Raw genomic sequence first — 18,393 nt, forward strand, 5'->3', positions numbered from 1 at the left:
TCTTCCAACAACCAAACTCTCACACCTTGATAAAGACCACTCAAACAGAATAATGGTTCCAGTTGATCAACTAACTCTGGGTTTGGTTGCATGTCATTTATTTCAACTTGTACAGTGAAGCTTGAACATCTGTGTGGAAAAACACTTAGTTGTTGGTTTATTCTTTCTTCTTAGGTAATATAATTTAAAAGTGGTAAATACACAGTATTTAAACTTGATACACCTGATAAAGTTAAATGCATAATACAGGGGTAGGAGTGAAACACAAGCCTTGGTCATTAAACAAACAGTATAAAAATCAGGAATAGTTCAGGACCTTAGAAAAGAAACAGATCAATTGCCTGATAGGTAAGAGGGGACCACCATGGAAAACTACCCAGATAAGAGGCCTGGTTTCCCCTTAGCACTTTCCTGTGTGCTTTCAGAGCCAAAAAGGCTTAGTACCCAGCAATAAGCCCACAGTCAGCACCGGGCTTGCTTGGAAGGAAGGGAGTTGGGGAAATCAAGCTATCGCCCAGTTCCAAGGCACAAGCAAAATGTTCACTTCACTATAAGGAGAAAGCCAGCATTACTACTAGGGAACAGCAGCTGGGGAACTGAGCAGGTTTATATACACAGTACAGCTTCTCTAACAGGTCATGCATTTAGAGAGATCTCCCTCACATGGCCACGCTTTATGCTTTCAACAGAGCTGACCAACCAGAAAAATCCACATTGTGTTTCTTTCCGAAATGTGCATTTGGCTGCAGCCCCACCAGAGCCTGCACTGAGGGATGCTCAGTCTGGAGAGCACCTGGGGGAAGCGCTGGGTTTAGCATCCTTTAGAACTAAGCCCATGCAGGCAGTCAGACACTGATCAGTGGAGCATGTGAGGCCCAGAGACTGGCTGGGCATCAGGGAGCTGGTACAGCTGTTGAGAAGCTGCGTTACACCTGGCAGACCTGTTTGGTCAATGTAAACTGTCTCACCTGGCAAATCACACCCAGGGATGGGCAGCACAGAGATCTCTACAACACACCTCTAGCAAACACACCACACACATTGCTATGTACTACACACAAAGAATCGGATCCCCTAGCTTTTTACATTTTTTTTTGGCAGATCAAGTCCATTTGCAGGGTTAGAGAACCAAGCTGCCCACTCACACACATTTCCAAAATGAAAAGTCCTGTGGAGGGGGAGCAGGCAGCTGTAGTAGTGCTGGCCCCCAAGTTACCTGTTTGGTTTTCCTATAGCTGAAGCTGCAGGGCTTTGGCATAGCCTCGGACTAAAATGGGAGGAAAACAGTGCGTGTCTTATGGCTCCAAACTCCGTAGTATTGCTCCTAAACCACCAACTGTCCTCACTGGCTTTGGAGAGAGGCCAGCAGCACAATGCTTCCATAAAGAATTGCAATTCAGGGGGAACATCGCTTCAAGTAATCAAAAGGTGTAAGGGACAGTTTGAGTAGGCATCTGCACCCTTGCTAATGCTGTCCTGGCTTTAACAAAAACCAGTCCTAACCAGGAATTACCAGGCCAGGTCTGACTGTAGCGGGGCCAAGGACCTCAGCACGCTGCTGCTTGTGCTGCCCAGATAACATAAAGGAAGACAAGGGAACGGTCACTTTCTAAAGGCAGGGCATCCATGGCCAGTGTTAACAGGCAGAGATCTTACCATTAATCAAGACACTTGGCAGTCTCCTAGTGCCTTCCTCCTGAGGGCAAAGAATTACATCTTATCAGTCCCTCACAAGCTTGGGAGATTCAAATCCTCCTTCTCTGTCACATAACCACATCAGACTGAGAAAGGAAGAAAATGAGACCTTTTGCCCCCTAGTCCCACGGTCTATCCACAAAACAACTGTACTTACCATGACCCCTTTCCCCAGGCAAACCCTGGCTCCTCGTTCTCCAGCTTTATCCAAGCACAGAGAACTTGGGAAAGTGAGTCTGAACACCAGAGTCTCTCCCACCACGACAGATTATTATTTTGTACAAGCACCACAAATAATCAGAGTAATCTGACTGAAGGTGAAAGAGCTCTTGGTAAGAAACAATCCATGAACTAGATATACACTTAATTTACTAACAAGCCTCTGATCCACAGGCATTCACAAATTACTGGTAACAAACTTGCAAAAAATACATAGCATTGGCCCCAGAATCCCGATTAAGAGTTTGGAAAACAAACGTTTCTTTGAAAATTACTAGCTAATCATTAAGATCTTAAATTCTAAGCAAGCCCTAAGTCTATACTTAAAAAACAGCATAAGTTTTATAATTTTTAATTGTAGTAAACCATGTAATGTACATGGAAGTGAAGGATTTTACCCTGAATTTTATATTTTATAGTATATCTACCTAGATCAAGTAAAATATTTAGAAACAAACTGTTAGTGCTTCTTCTGTTATTTAAAACATTCTAAACACCACCTTTCACTCATATGTCTGCAGCAAAAGTAGTTCAAACTGAACTTAAGCCCTTAGATACCTTTTCCTTTCATACACTGAATACCTAACTTACCAAGTCCTGGTCACACCAAGGCCTCTGAAAAGGTGTTAATTACCTGAGGAGATAATTAACCTCACTTTCTGAACGTCCTGAAGATGCTGTTTCATACAACTTGGCTCACAAAGGTAGGCATTCTTTAAAAAGCTGAAAAGGTGGGTTTTTGCTTTGTTCCCATGCAGTTAAAAAGGTGTCAATTAAAAACAAACCAGAACGACAAGAAATAGATGCAACAACATTCCTGGTAGGTCGTGAACTCTCAAAGTGCACACGTGTGGTTGGTTTTACTGCTGTGTATCCCACTTGGCAAAAGCTTCACCCTTCTGTGCGTGCCCACGGCCACGTGATGGGCACCGTGCCCCTGGGACGCTGGCGTCACTCCCTGCAAATTATTTGGCATTAAAACCAGCTAAAAGCAGTTCCAAACAGCTAAAAGCAGTTCCATTTTCCTTTGGCTGCTGTGGGTTTTGTTTTGCAAAGCCCTGTTGCTGCTCACCACCACCGCTCACCTCTCCGCTGTCTGCCAGCACCTCTCCCACCAGAAGTCAGCAGTCCAAGTGATCGGAGATGTTCCATGTTTATGGCAAATAATCAGATGTCTGATAACACGTGATAACATGCTGCTATGTGAGCTCTACATCCAGCATTGTACTGAGATAGCGCCATGTCATGCTGTGTTTGCTCTGGGCTCTGGTCACCTCGTCCCCAGTGCACGCTTGGTGACGTGCCCTGGATTGAGCTGCTCAACAGAACCATGAAGTCCACGTTCAGGAAAGAAGTTCCTCCTCTCCCACATTGGGCAAGTCGTTGCATTTCAGGTTATCTTCACTGCCTTGTTTCCTGTTTTCAAAGGAAATGAAACAGCTGCTGAGTGAATCAGAAAAAGGCAAAGCAGGCCATGAGACACCAGTTTCTGCCCCTTCCCTGCCATGGGATCTTCGGGATGCTGTGGATGTATCATCTCTCCCCACTTAACAGGCTGGAAAGTGCCATAAAAAGAAGTTTTTCATCCCATCAGAACAGCAGGATATTCCATGTCACAAAAATCTCATAAAGCAGTTACAGATCAGACAAACAGGGTGTGAATGTCCCAGTCATGGCCCCCATGAAAGTTTCAAACCCAGCTATTTAATTTCTCCTCCAGAGCATCAGAAAAACATACAACTGTATTTTGTGGCTGAAGTGAGGTGATGACACTTACGGCAGCAGGTTCCCAGAGGAAGACAGTGACCGCTCCTCCCTCTTGCTCCCCTCAAATGGGTTCCCAAAGGATCGCTTTCGGATCATCGTTTTAACCAAGATCTGCAAAACCAGAATGCAGTTCATCAGAGCTGCTTTCTCCTTCATTCAAGAGCAACAGGAACATCCAACTTTCATGACCAAGCAATTAAATAAACGAGTGAAAACAAGTCAAAATCAACTATTAAAAGAACAGAAATCAGAAGGAAGGATCTTTGCAAGTCTTCATCTGCTTAATACAGGGGCTGTATCCTCATCTGGAACCCTTGCAGGTGAGAGCCACACTAAGGCTAAGAGGCTGGAAAGGAGAGCAAAGATAAGTCTGGGAGGTTTCTTTCCTGCCCAGAAGTAAGTTTTACTGATTACTGCATCCAATACCTGCAAATTCCCAGTCCTCCATGATTACCTGGCAAAATAATTCACTGGAAAGGGAGAGAGGAAGAAACTGGCATGATTTTACCTTAATGTTCATCCGAAACCAAACTGAAAAGCTGGCCATTTGTCTAGCTTTGTGTCCAAAATACCAATCAGAGACTGGTGAAACAGAGATGTGTCAGGATCCTTCCCTGGCATCCCCCATCCTGCTTTGCTGGTGGGAGCAGACAACAAGGTGAGCAGCACTGGACCCTGCCTTGGCAGGAGCATCCCTGAGAGCCCCAGGCTTCATCTGATATTGCTTCTCATCCTTTGTGCCTCGTGTGTCTGCTCACCAGGACACACAGAGAGCTGTTCTGTGTCTGAAGGTGAGAGTGTGTAAAGTCAAAGCCACGTGAATGAATCTCATACTGGAGCGTCAACACCTGCACTTGGCTGCACAAAGATCAGGCACCAGAGGGTAATCTTGAAGATCAAATGCAAATGTGAAAATATCACATCTGCCTGGAAGGCAGTGTGTTATTTAAGAGTCAAAGATGTGCAGTGAAATCTGATTTGCTTTGAGCTGTGCTGAACACACCTGGATTTCAACAGGGCTGGGAGCACTGAGCCTACTGATCAAGTCCCCTCTGAACAGGAAAAAGGGGTAAAGCCCTCATCAACTGTGATGTCTTTAGAGCAACATCTGCTTTTTCATCCTGGGCAACACAAGGCATATTTGATTATTCACATGTCTGTGGTCAGTGAGATCTCTGCAGGGTACCCAAAAGGGAGAGAAGCTCCAGAAATGAGGCCAGATGTGGGCACAGCTATGAGGTGGAAAAGGAGCTTCAAAGAGAAACCTGTTCTTCAAAAAAATCACAGCCTGGGTGCCTACAGGCAGCTAACACCACACCAGGGAACTGTGAATGGTCACTTGCTGTTTCTCCTAACGTAAGGGCTGACGGCATCCGAAGAAATCATTAGGTTCAAAACCACAAAGGATTTCACTTTTCACACAGGACAGGGTTACAGTATGGTTCTCACCACCACAGTGGGTTGCAGAGAATAAAAATATGAGCTTGAAAAGAGATGAGATGAAGTCACCAAGAATAGCTCCAGGCGGGGGCTGATGCACGTCGTGGCCCAGATAAAACTTCCATCCTGGGAAGCTCCCACAGCCCCTACAGCTGGACAGGCAGAACAGGGCAGGAACTCCTTGTGCCTGGCCAAAACACCTGGTCCTGGCCACAGGCAGGTTCTGGACCAGATGCTCTTTTGCCCTGAACAAATACAGTGATATTTAGGCAGCCAGCTCAAGCGTGAAGACCAGCAACCCACTGACAGTTGCCTTTGGAACACCTTTAAAATATTCCCATGCACTGTGGGGTACAGCCACATCCAGTGAGCTGCTGAGACCCTGAGACACCCGAGTGTCTTGCAGCACTTGTTTCCAAGTGAGGGAAGGTTTTTGCTCTAATCCTGCCCAATGCTTTTGCCCTTCAGCAGAACTCCAGCTGCTCAGGGCCAACCCCAGCAGTCAGCATGGACCCCACTGTGCATCCATAGACCATCAACTCCTTTGTACTCACCACGGTGGCCAGGCTGGGGATGTGCTTGACTGAATTCTCCACTTCCTCCTCCGTCACCTCGACGAGAGTGCAGTTCTCATCCTCCGTGGGCAGCAGCTCCGCTCCGTTCTTGGTGACCCAAGGGTGCAACTTCAATTAATAACACAGCCTGTCAGGAACGATTTCCTCTTTTTCGTAACTCAAACAACACAAGCCTGGCAAACGCATCTCCTTGTCCAAGCTATGGCCCCTATGTGCTCCTGAAATGCCAGGGAGCAGGGCAGGGATGTGCCATGTCACTGGTGAGCCAGCTCACCTTGGTGCCACCAGGAACTGCACAGCCCAGTGCAGAAAACACCATGGTGTGGCTCATCCACAGCTACACAACCAAGCCATAACCTTGGTGACCTACAGCACTGGGCATCTCTGGGCTTTAGGGAAGGAGACCTATCTTCACTCATCATCTTATGGATGAGACCACACCAGGAAGCAGGAGCGATTTATTCCAGTTCACAGACATGAGCATCAGTGATGGCAAGACCCACTGAACCCTCATTCTGAACCTGCTTTAATCCTTGACTGAAGGCAGAATCCCTGTTTCTCCTTGCCCACACACCTGGTGACTTGGTCGGCTGCAGGAGGATCACAAAACGGTTCCACAATTCCCCCGCAATCCTTTCCCCCTACCTTGGTCTCCATTCTCTCAGCTTCTCGCCCCTTCCAGGCTCCCGCAGGGGCGAAGGACCAGAAATCTCCTGCGAAAGGCTGTTGCACAGTACTTTCCTGGTAGCAGAGGAAATACTGTACTCAGGGGATTTCCTTTTGCCTGCAACTTCTATAGGCACCAAAGGTCCCAAAGCTGAGCAGGTCCCGGAGCAGGGGAAGGAGCTGGGACTTACCTGCCCAGGGGCCCTGGGCACAGGGGGAGGACCTAGCCTGGCGCGGTCAAACTGACTCCCAAAAATAGCCGAGCAAGGAGAACCCAACAGAAGTGAAGCCACAGCCAACACCAGGATGCTGGGTCAGTACCTTGATTTCTGGGACCGAAATCCTAGATTCAGGATTTTTATCCAACATCCGTGTAATCAAATCCTTCAAGAAGTCCGTAACTTCTGGCCTGTGGAAGGAAGAAGGGAGAGATGAGATAGGGAAAGGAATGGATGCTGCCTCTTCATCTCAGTGGATGTTCTTCATCTCAGTGCCAGCTACTGTGGGCCTTTTGGGCTGAGAGGCTGAGCTCCAGGCCCAACAGGGAGGTTCTTGTACACCCCCTCCTCTCCAAACCCCCAGAAAAAGCAAAATATTCCCTTTTAAGTCAATTTGAAGTGTGATCCCACATGTACAGGGCAGGAAGAGACTAACTCAAAGCCTGAGTTTCACAAAACCACAGAAGAGTAGGGCTAGCCCTACCCTGGCAGTGCTTGGGAAACAACTCAAATGAGCTGTAAAATAAGGATTGATGGGTTGGTTTTGTTTTTGAGTACTTACTGGTCTGGGAACTCCAAAGTTTGGGTCTTGATTTTATTGTGTAAACTCAAAATCCTTTCATCCATAAAAGGGCACTACCACAAAGAAAAAGAGCAATGAGGAAAGCAACAGCCTCTGTTAAGAGACAGCAGTGGGGCAGCTAGAGGAGCATCAGGAGCTCACAGGCTTTGAAGGAAAGCAAAGAGCCAGTTACAGAGAAATCCCAGAAGATTTCCAATTATATCAATATCTACTTTTAAACGCAACGAAGAAAAACATTTAACCAAAAATTACCAATTACCACAAGAGCTCCTTTCCTAAAAAATCTGCCCAGGCACAGAATTTTTTCAACTGGGGAAGAAGAGGAGCCCAGCCCTTTTGTCTGCACCCACCACAGGGACAGGCAAAGGTTTCCCATTTCCATCCACACATCCTCATCTCCACTCAGCTTGAACAGGAACACAAGGTACCAGTCCCACTGATTACCTGGAATATGGGAGGCACAAACCAACCCCCAAAACCAACAGCACTGAAAAATCCATCTCATTACCTGCCCAAACACGAAGCAGTACAGTGTAATCCCCATAGCCCAGACATCCAAAGCCTGCAGAGTGAAGAAACCATAGTTAAATCTGTAACAAGATTTATGTGTGTGCAAGGTTAGTCCAAGACCTTTCAAATTGCTATGAAATACCTTTCCAGAGAAGATTTTCCTGGTTTCTGAGAGTGTCTCTGGGGCCATGAAGGCAGGAGTGCCCACTGTGTTGGTTAAGAGGGCATCAGCTCCCTTGAACTCGTTGCTCACTCCAAAGTCTGCGATCTTGACGTGCCCATCTTCCCCCACAAGGAGGTTGGAAGGTTTAATATCCCGATGGATTATCTTCTGATAGTGCACTGCAGCCAGAGGGACAATGAGTGGTGCAGCAGCAGCAAAGGAGCCACACGGTCTCCATGCGGCTCCTTCTGCTAACACCACAACCAGCCCCAGCTTTAAAAGCCCCTGTGCAGCATGAGCCACCAAAAACAGCACTGTACACCAGCAGAAAGGCCAGCTTCAGGTGTTCAGAAAAATAGCCAAAAATAAGAAATCCCATCGTTTTTGCAGAGACACTTACAGTATTCAATGCCCTTGATCAGATCCTGGAAGTAAAACCGAGCCTGGTCCTCACTGAGAGGTTTCAAGGTTGGGATTTCCATCACAGGGCTGTGAAGGCAACAGAGAATGGAGTTCATTCCCCACCCAGGTGTGCTGAAACAGGGCCTGAAGGCTTTGTCACTGGCTGGTGACAGCACACAACCCCAAACACAGGCACACAGTACACAGGGTGTACTCAGCTGTAACCAGACTGGGGAGATGCTTCTCGAACCTCAAGCCCCACCATGAACCTCCCCATCACCTCTGCACCCCATTCCCACCTCCTTGGCCAAGCTCTGCCACCCACAAACCCATCTCATGTTCGAGTGTTAGGATTAAATCTGGAATTCAGTACTCACCCCTGCTTCACCAGTTCAAACACTGCAACACAAAAGAGAAGGTGATTACAGATCGCTTACAGGGTACAGCTCCTGCGAGCACAGCCTCAGCACAAAAGCAATTATTTTAATAACAAAAATTCTAAAAATAATATATTTTTAAAAAGGAGATGCTGTCTTGTGCAAGGCATTTGGGTTGCTCCCATTTTCAGTTAAGGGGATGCTGCCAACTATCTTCTCAGTGCTGCAGCTTCAGCATTGTGAAGTGCCCTCCATGGCACACAGAAAGTCAGTTTGCCACCAAAAAGGCTTAGCCCACACCCTGGGCAAACCTCAGCACTTGGCCATGAAGATATCACATGCTCCTCCACTAGTACAGGCTGAACATAAATGATGGAAAAAAATGTTTTCTCCAAGACTTTTGTATTTACATCAAGCAAACAACTGCAGTCTGCCAGGCAGGTTTGGATGTGGCTCATTTGTACCTTGGAAAATCAACTCATGTTTTTTTTCCGGAAGTCAAAGAAATAAAACTACTTTCCATCAGCCTGGCTTCAAAGCTGAGAGCATCAACACTGGTGCCTCTCATGGCAAAGCATGCCTGGTGTCGAATTAAGGTCAAAAAAGTGCTATAAAGCATTCTTGTCTCTGTTCACAACCCAGACTGCATCTCATTTGCTCCTCCAGCACACCCAGGGTATACCCACAGTAAAGGAGAGACCCAGCCCCACACAGAGCTGTTCCAAAACACAGTGGGAACCTTTTGACCCATCCCTCTGACACCCCAGGGCAGTGAGCAGTTACCCATATACAGGTGATCCTCACTGGGGTCATCCAGGACCTGCCAAAAAAAGCAAAAAGGCAATGAAACAGTGCCTAGAAAACCTTGCAAATTAAGCATTGTGTTATTTTATTTAGCAGCCATCTCAGTTCTGCACCATCTGCACCACCAGCACGGTCTGCTCATCTCTGAGCTTCTACCCACAAGAGTAGGGGAAAAAAAGAGGACAGAGATATAGCTGTACTTCAAGGAAGCAAATATTTAAAACACACAGGAAGCATCATCTGACTCATGAGCCAAATAAACTCCAGCCTGCACATCCTTAATTCTTGATTTTTGGACTGTTTCGTACAGGCAGTGGGTGGAGGGCAAGGCAGCTGCACTGTTGAACTCACAGAAACACCAGTTCTTCCCCCAAAACCTGTCTCAGCACTTGTTTCCTCCATAGAAGAAACGTTTTTCTGCATTTCCCTTTCTAAGCAGGGAATAAAAAAATATTTTGGGAGGTGAGAATGAAAAACCTTTTAAACCAAGGAAAACACAATTCTCCCAAAGGCAGGACCTGCCCTTGCCCCCTCCTGGGGTTGCTCCCCTTCACCCAACCTATCCCTGCAGCATTCAGGCTCCGTCACACTCAAGGATGAATTTTGGAAAGAGACCAGCACTTACCTCCACCAGCTTCACCACGTTGGGGTGGTCCAGCTTCTTCAGGATGGCAATCTCCTGGTAGACCTGTTCAATGGGCCCTCTGGGCTGCAGGCAGCCCTCGGAAGCAGCTTTGGCCCCGCGGGGCGGAGGGCGGCCTGTGGGAAAGGCGAAGATGTGTCCAGTTGGGAACAATCCCCCAGGATCCCCAAAATATCACCCACCCAAAAGGCTTTCTGCCACTTACGGGGGAAGCCCGCCTGTCTCATCAGCTTCTTTTTTGAGAGAACCTTCATTGCCTGCAAGAGGAGAACAAATGTGGAATTTGGGGCAAGTCAAGGATAAAATGTGGCTGGTGGGATGGGGCAGGGAGTCACCAGAGGGGATCCATCCCCCTCCCACCTGCCCTGCTGCAGGCTCCAGGGCTGTGAGCTACTCACATAGTAGGTGTTATCATCCTCGTTGTAGGCCAGCTTCACCACCCCATAGGAGCCCTGGAGAGGGGCACAGACATGGGGCACAAGTGAGGGAAAATCCAGAAAACCCACATCACCAAACCAGGCTCTGGCTCCTCCGCAAACCCACCCCACAGGGATCGCAGAGCTGGTGGGCGATGCTGGGACGAGCAGGGGGGTGTACGGTCTGACATCACACTGACAGCAAAGAAAAGCTTCAAATGCCCCATTGTGTGGGAGGGAGGGGGAAGGGGGAAAATTAGTAATAATTTTAAAAATATACAATTCAACTGGCACCACTCAGAATAGAACAGCGAGTACCAAAGTGCTGCTGTGGTGAGTGGCTGGACTTGCTCCATTCTGGAACATTCCTATGACTGGAAAATTAAAGCAAGCCTGACACCCTCCTAACCCTAAACCCTTTCTCCTACCCCAAACCCAATACTCACCTTCCCGATTTCATCCTTCAGCTTGTACTGGTTGAGCTGCACACAGTCCTGTGGGGAGAGAACAGGGAAGTTTGGCATGAGAACTGCTCTCGTTTGCTCTTCTCCTTTTAAATCTCCAGCAAAACTTTCTCTGCAAACTCACACCCCGACCTGCTCTGCCCAAGCACCCACGTGGGGCTGGGCAGCTTTGATTCATAAAAAAGCCACCCACCAAGCCACACGTTGATGTATTTATAGATGGCTAATTGCAAACGTGAACACCCGGGCAGACCATGCTGTCCTGTCCACTCATGTGGAACGAGAGAGACCGAGAGCCCTGAGGGGTTTAATGTTGGTGACCTGGCACCGAGTAATTTTATTTCTTCTGGGCAAAGCAGCCACTTGCTGCCTGTTTTCTGTCAGGCTGGGGGCAGGCAGGCCTGTTTTCTCTTTAGATATCAGTTAACTTCTCTTTTTTTGTTTTTAAGGAGTAAAGAAAGAAACTTGCGCTACAGTCCTGGTTTCCATCAAACACAGCCGTGAGAGCTGGTGGCATCAGCAAAAGGCACAAAAAACCGTGAGTTGGGGTCTCACCTCCCAGAGGGCTCTCCCCATGGCCCAGGATGTCCCCCTGCCACACACCTGCAGACATGCCATGGGGGTTTATCCCAAAAAAAACAAGTGAGAAGAAATGCCACAGTGGGAAAATCCAGGCAGATGAGGACAGGAGAACCGCAGGAGCAGCGTTCATCCCCCTCATCTGAAACATTCATCCCCCGCATCTGTAACATTCATTCCCCTCATCTGTAACATTCATCCCCTCATCTGTAACATTCATCCCCCTCACCTGTAACGTTCATCCCCCTCACCTGCAGCCCCGTGATGGACACACGGTTGGACTCCACCGTTGGCCGCCGTGGCAGCCGTGGGGAGGAGTGCGGGGACGTCACCGGGGAATAAGGGAGGGAGGGGTAGATGAAGCGTTGGTTGGCGCCGTCGCCGTTCCCGGGCGAGCGGGCAGGCTGCGGCCGCTCCTGCAGGGACAGCTTGCGGCCAGAGAGGTGCAGCTTGCGGCCATCCCCAAAGCCCTCGCTGCTGGGCACCTCCATCTCCTCCTCGCTCGCGCTCCCCTCGTGCTCGGTCACCACGATGAGCGAGGCCATGCTGGCGTGGCCGGGGCTCAGCGCCAGGGGGTCCCGCAGCGCCGCGGGGGCTCGGCGGCCGCAGCCTCCGGCGCAGCAGAGGGGCTGTGGGGTGGGCGAGCTGCTGGGGACACGTGGCGGCGTGGAGGGACCGATGGCCTCATCCTGGCCATGCTGCGGTGGGGAGATGTGCCTGCAAACACAGGGTGGGTCAAGCCAGGCTCTCCGGAAATTGGGATTTCCTGCTGGTCATTGTGCTACAGATTGATTTATTAGTTCCGTAGGGAATGGTGAAGCCAAGGGCAGTGGTGCAGGATGGCACCAGGATGTACAATCACCCTGCCACAGACAGGACAGACCCCAGGCCAGAGCCAGCCTCAACCCTAGGGCTGCTGCCACTGCTCCTTACACCCTTTTTATCTAAACACCTCCAGGGAATATCAGCTCCATCATCTCCACTACAGAAATACTCCAGAGGGATTGTTTGAAAGGGTCAGGATAAAGAATCACATTATACTGGCACAAATACCACTGAGTTCCCTACTTTACTGTTCCAAGTGGGCACATCTCTGCCAAGCTCCCCCAAACAAAGCAGTTCAGGGGCACAGGGACCCACTTACCAAGCGTGGGGTGCAGGACCAGCCCCCTGGCTCACTGCTTCCTCCCACAGCCCATCATTGCCAGTGATTTCTGTTCCTTGCCCTGTGGCTTTCTGTGCAAAACTCAGGTCCCCAAACCTTGAGATAAATGAGAAAACTGTTAGCAACCAAAATTAAAAAAAAAAAAATCAAATAATTAAGTGAAACTTAAAAAAGAGGAGAAAATTATGTTAATTTACACACACCAGGCACCCCACAGCACCTGGGGCTGTCAGTGGTTGGTTGGCTGTAAACCATAGCTCTTCCCTGCCCCAACACTGGTGCTGTTTTTAATTTCTAGGTTAACAAGTTGCCACAGAAGGAAGTGAAAAAAAAAAAAAAAAATATCCTGAAACAACCAGCCCAGGAGCAAGAACAGGGTTTGAGGCGTTTTTCTGCCTGGTTCCCACACCTCGACGAGGCGGCCGGTTAAAATTAGCTCCACTCATCTCCATTGAAGTTTCCATGCTGCACCCGCAGCACAACCACTCTGAATCAGCCCAGCAGAAATTATGGGTCAAGTACAGAAATCAAATCGTCTCCCCCGTCCTCGAGGCTTCACAATGGCCTAATTGCTGTTTTCAACACTGATCTATAAACCAGAGCTTTTGTGCCCAAGTGGGATAGGCCTGGAGCTGAAGCCAACGCGGCACCGCTCGCTGCTCCGAGGCACGGAGAAGCACAGGGATGGGAAGGCTATAAATAAGCCAATGAACAGCAACAAGGACAAACTATTCCAGAAACACCGAGTTTCATGGGGCTGAATCCGCTCCTGGACAGAGCTTTGCCGGATGAGAGAGCCAGGAGCCACCAGCCAAGTCAAATTCCCCCCGCAGTGCTGCTGGCAGCCCACGGCAGTGTGTTTTAATGCACTCCCAAATGGATTAAAACAAACAGACAGTCCCCCCCATTCATCCTGAATTCACAGGGATGCATCTCGAGGCCATTTGCCTGGCCTGCTTTGGGCACCCCTCCAGTGGGCACATATAAATAGCTGCCCTGAAGCTGGAGCCGGCACAGAGCTGTGCCCTCTACCCTCACCGTGCTCTGCAGCCGCACCAAAAAAGGCAGCTCATCGGGGCAGCCTTGGGATCAAACCACCCCAGGAACATCACTGGTAGCAACACCAGTCCCCAGCAGTGCCACAGAACGGCTGGGCATCCCATCCTGCCCTCAGAGCATCGCCTGTATCCCGATTTCCAAGGGTTCCTGATAAACTTTGCCAGGCTTGAGCAAAATTGAGTTATGAAGTCTCAGTCACACTTGAGAGCTGAGCGTGTCCTGGCCGGCGGGAGTTAATTGGCTTTACCAGGATAAACATATCAAGTCTGATTAATTCAAGCAGGCTTCCCCAGGCTCTGTAAACTAAAAGTCATCCAAGCCCCATCGTAACATCGGCTCAAGTGGGAAATCAGAGGGGTTTTCCCTCTACATGTGTGCAAAGGGTCAGAGGATGGGGGTTTTCAGAAATTGCCCTCTGAGATGACACCTCCCCTGGGAGAAACCCAAAAGTGGAGTCACACTGTTGAACACAGCCCTGTTATTCTTAATAAGAACATGAGGAGGAGGAGGTGGGGAACAGCTGTATTCCCAGCCAGAGAGAAAAGTAAAATAGCTGAAAAGAGGGCAGTAATCCCAAAGAGAGAAAATACAGCCTGGGGGCTTTGGCTTCACCAACCCATCCGGGCCCTTGCCTGGGGAAAAGCAGCACATTCTGGTATGAACTCCAGCAGATCCTTATGTAAAAGGGAGCAGCACATGCCCACAAAATCCTCAGGAAATATAACAGCCTGGTGTATAGGAATGATTTATCGGCACAGCTTTTGGCTGCAATCCATATATAACCCATAGCGGCTGCAGCAGGATTATCGAAGCAATCAGTCTCGCATCTAATTCAGCAAGGAGAGGGATATTAAAATGAAAAGAGGTCTGTGAAACCCTGGCAGCAGCTCTCCCGCTCGCTCAGCGTCCACGTGGCTTGAGCGGAAGCGAATGGGAGTGAAATCAGCCCCCGCGAGGGTGAGGGATTTTCACAGCCCCCTCGGGCCGCCCCAGCTCTGCTGAGAGCGTGTGGGCCCTGCCTGGGCCCTGCTGGATGTGACCACCTCCGCAGGGGACCACGCTGACCGATTCTGGGCGAGTGCAGAGGGTGGCACCTTGGGGATTTAAATCAGAGCATCCGGATGCGTCTGCCTGCCCTTCCCTCCCCGGAGCTGTTTCTCTACCCAGATGCAGGGGCTGCACTCTCACCTTCCCCACATCTGTGTCACTGTGGCAAGGCCAGACACAGTGTCAGGATCAGACCCTCCCAAGGGAGTAAGACTTGGTGGCAGCTGAGTAGTGACCCCTCCATCCATCCTTCCATGGGGGTCAGCTCACAAACCATAACTTCAGCTTTTTTTTAAAAAAACTGAACTCAAAACACCGAAAACAGGGCTGATTTTACTCGCAGAGATCCTCCCCTGCTACTGCTGAAGGTTGGTTAAAAGCCAAGCAGGGCCAGCCTGGGGCAGTTATTGGTCTCCCTGGGCACAGTCCAGTGGCTATTTTGCTTTCCCCGGTCACGGTCAGCAGTGGAAGTGCCCATGCCAAGAGTGGTGTCATCTGCAGCAATGGGGGCATCGATCCCAGTTTCCCTTCCTACGGGTGAGCACAGACCTTGCCAGAAATATATTAGTCACTGTAGTATACAAAGACCATATGCATTCCCCACCTGACTTTTAATGGGGGAAAAAAAAAAAATCTCTCAGCAGCTTCTCTAGAAGTCAGAGGACACCCAAATTTATGAGATACTGGAAACAGGCACTCATGCCCCATCTAGGACAGGTCCCTGTGCCCAAGCAGCAAAGCTTTTCATCATCCCCAGGTCAAATGGAAGAGCTTCCTGTATTACCTGGCCTGGCCAACACAGGGTGGAAAGAATTGGGGAAAAAAAATGCAAAGCCAGGCTGGTAACATTGTAGTGTCACAACACCCAGCAGCAGGTTTCGACAGGAGTCACAAAAACATCTTTACCGAGGTTTTTTATAATTTTGAGGATACTGCCTAATACTGCTGAAGCAATGTGTAATGAGCATCCCAAAAGAGCATAAGCTGCAGAGACGGTGTTGAGCATGGGCCAGGATAAGTTCAGAACACCTCCATCACCTTGTCCAGTACTGCCAAGTGACTCCCAGCTTTCCTGGAAATATCAGCTCCAGCCCATGATGCCCTCAAGAGACGAAATGAGAGCAGCTCTCCACTTTGTGAACACCACTTAAAAGACATTAGGGCAGAGTCAAAAGCAAAGGCTCCTCTGAATTACCTCCCTGGAACAGCGCCGGTCCATCACACACCCCTCACAGCACACTCAGGTATGGGCTTTTGGGGTTTGTTTGGTGTTTTTCCCAAGAGAAAGTTCTCATGGAGAACCAGGAGAAGGACAGGGCTCCTTCTCCCAGGAGAGGGGCTGTCTCTGTGGGTGCGGGCCATGAAGGCAGCTCTGGTGCCCACAGCTGCCACACATCCTCTCCCCAGCGCCATCCCCCTGGCCCTGAGAACCCGCTCCTGTGTCCCCAGGGGTGGTTTCTGCCCCTGCAGCATTGCAGTCAGCCCGCAGCTCCATCACACCAGCTTCCCGTGGTCATCTCACTTCTGCTCTTGGTCTTGACTGTTACCTTCATGCTCCTGATGCTCTGTGCCGTGCACGTGGCTGCAGGGCTGCATCTCACCTCCTAACCACGCTGTCACTCGCAGCAACCCAACCTGTGGCTTCTAATGACACCAGTCCCCTGTGCACATTCGCTCCACCAGCTCCATCCCCCCTCTCACTTACCCCTTGGCCTTAAAACCCCCACTTTTCCCCATCCCCATGGCCTATCTTTCCCTGGCACCCCCGATCCCGGCCCTCAAGCCCCGGACAGAGTCCCGTGGGGTCTGTAGGACACGCGGTGTGTCCGGCCGGTGCCATCGCCGTGCCCGTGGTGCGGCCGGTCCCGCCGCACGTGTCGGGGCCGGCGGCAGCGGGATGTCCGCGGGGCCCGGGCGGCCACGGCGCGGGATGGGCAAATGACAGCACCGAGCCCGCACCGCGGGGGTGTCCGCACAGGCCCGCCCGCGACAGAGCCCCGTCCGGAGGCGACGCCGTTCGCCGCCCGCAGGGCAGCCCCAGCCCCGGCTCCATCCCCGCTCCATCCCCGCTCCATCCCCGCCTCGGCCGCCCCCGCCCGCCCGGTCCCTCCGGGCGCGGCTTTGTCTCCGCCACCGCGGGCGCATCCCCCGCCCGGGCCCGCCCGGCCTCCCCGCCCGTTCCCGCAGCACCGACCTGGCGGGGAGCGACCCCGGGACCCCGCAGCCCCCGCAGCCCCCGCCGCGCTGGGCCGGAGCGCGGCTGCCCGGCACCGCCTTCGCTTTCGGTTCCGCTCCGGCGGCGGCAGCGAGGGAAGGAGGGAGGGAAGGAGGGAGGGAGCGATGGAAGGAGGGAGGGAGGGAGAGAGGGAGGCCCCGCTCCGCCCCGGGGAAGGGCAGGTTTCCCCCTGGGCAGCCGCATCCTGCTCGCCCGCCCCCTGTAAGCCGCTCTCGGGGTGTGTTTTGTTCTTTTGTTTATTTATAATGTTTTCCCCCAGTGTTTTATTCCCCCGGGGCCGCGCGGCCCCGCATCACCTCCCCCGGGATGCAGCGCGGAGCCCCGGCCGGTCCCGCCGCCGCCGCCCCCGCTGCGGGCTCCCCGCGTCCCCTTCGGAGGGACACGAGCCCCGGTGTCCCCGCCGCCGCTTCCTGCCCCTGACCCCGTGCCAGCACTGGCCTTCCAGCCTCAGGTCGGCTGGGGGCAAACCGGGTTACCTGCGCCAGCTCCCCGCTCTGAGCCATTGCCCAGATCATCCCCTAAAGGGGACGTTTGGAAAACAGTTGTTTGGAAATGTCACAGAGGCCACCACCGAACAGTTCCCACACAAGTTGCAGTTCTGTAGCGCTGAGACAGAGCTCACGGGTAGGGCCTTGAACACCCCAGCTGACACCAGCCCTCGGTAAACATATCCCTTGCTTTGTCCAATATTTGGGGCTGCTTTTTATTTCCATCCAGCACCATTTCTGCACCAAGCCCGCCCCCGGTTTTCTTTTCATGAAGCAGCAGCTTCAGCCTTGAGCAGATGCAAATGCCCCAGCCTGACCAGACCCTCTTCCTCATTTTGCTTCAAGGCTTGTTTGTAGGCACCACTTTGACACTGTAGAGCTCCCCAGAGCAGAGCGAGCCCTCCATGCCAGCTTTGTCAATAAACACTCTATTTCTGACCAGAATCTTGAAAGCCACTCTAAAAATCAGGTTTATGCACTTACCATAGCACATTTTAAGGATTAAACTGCTCGATGTTGATTAAAACACAGCAGATGCAATGAGCCATCACCAGTGTTCCACAAAGCTGGGTTCCCCTTTGCTGTTGGAAACGTAGTTTTAAAATCAAGGCTGTGATGATCTGCCAACAGCCCCGATGCAGCACTAATTAATGGAATGTGTAAACTAACACCGGACTAGCCTTGTCTCAACCACACCTTTGTGCTTCTCTCTTCCTCCTTACCTGGCTGGGCTCCAGCAGAACCAGGTTTAGGTCTGGTCTTGCTTTGTCGTTGCTGATAATGCCACAGTTAAATCTACTGCTTCAAAGCAGGGTATCTCCTGGGGTTTGATGATGCTCAGCTTTATATATTCACCAGGTGACTGGCACTCACTAAA

General features: G+C 50.8%; 1 protein-coding gene across 2 annotated transcripts; it reads right to left on the minus strand.

Annotated features, from left to right (window-relative positions):
* Positions 1-81: 81 nt before the first annotated feature.
* Positions 82-17,093, minus strand: CAMKK2 (calcium/calmodulin dependent protein kinase kinase 2). 2 transcript variants are annotated; one of them, XM_086855379.1, is made up of 18 exons: positions 16,987-17,093; positions 12,666-12,782; positions 11,773-12,238; positions 10,925-10,972; positions 10,461-10,514; positions 10,268-10,319; positions 10,045-10,178; positions 9,399-9,435; positions 8,616-8,637; positions 8,237-8,325; positions 7,816-8,015; positions 7,672-7,725; positions 7,143-7,216; positions 6,684-6,771; positions 6,342-6,437; positions 5,676-5,804; positions 3,692-3,792; positions 82-3,330 (listed from the first exon to the last, which is right to left on the minus strand). In XM_086855379.1, the coding sequence occupies exons 3-18, from the start codon at positions 12,064-12,066 to the stop codon at positions 3,258-3,260; spliced, it is 1,545 nt and encodes a 514-aa protein (XP_086711505.1). In that variant the 5' UTR covers positions 12,067-12,238; positions 12,666-12,782; positions 16,987-17,093; the 3' UTR covers positions 82-3,257. The 2 variants fall into 2 exon arrangements, with proteins under 2 accessions (XP_086711505.1, XP_086711506.1); XM_086855380.1 differs by lacking the exon at positions 6,342-6,437.
* Positions 17,094-18,393: the final 1,300 nt, after the last annotated feature.

Source organism: Cyanistes caeruleus, chromosome 18 (genome assembly GCF_971803275.1).
Source record: "Cyanistes caeruleus chromosome 18, bCyaCae1.hap1.1, whole genome shotgun sequence".
Lineage (NCBI taxonomy): Eukaryota > Metazoa > Chordata > Aves > Passeriformes > Paridae > Cyanistes > Cyanistes caeruleus.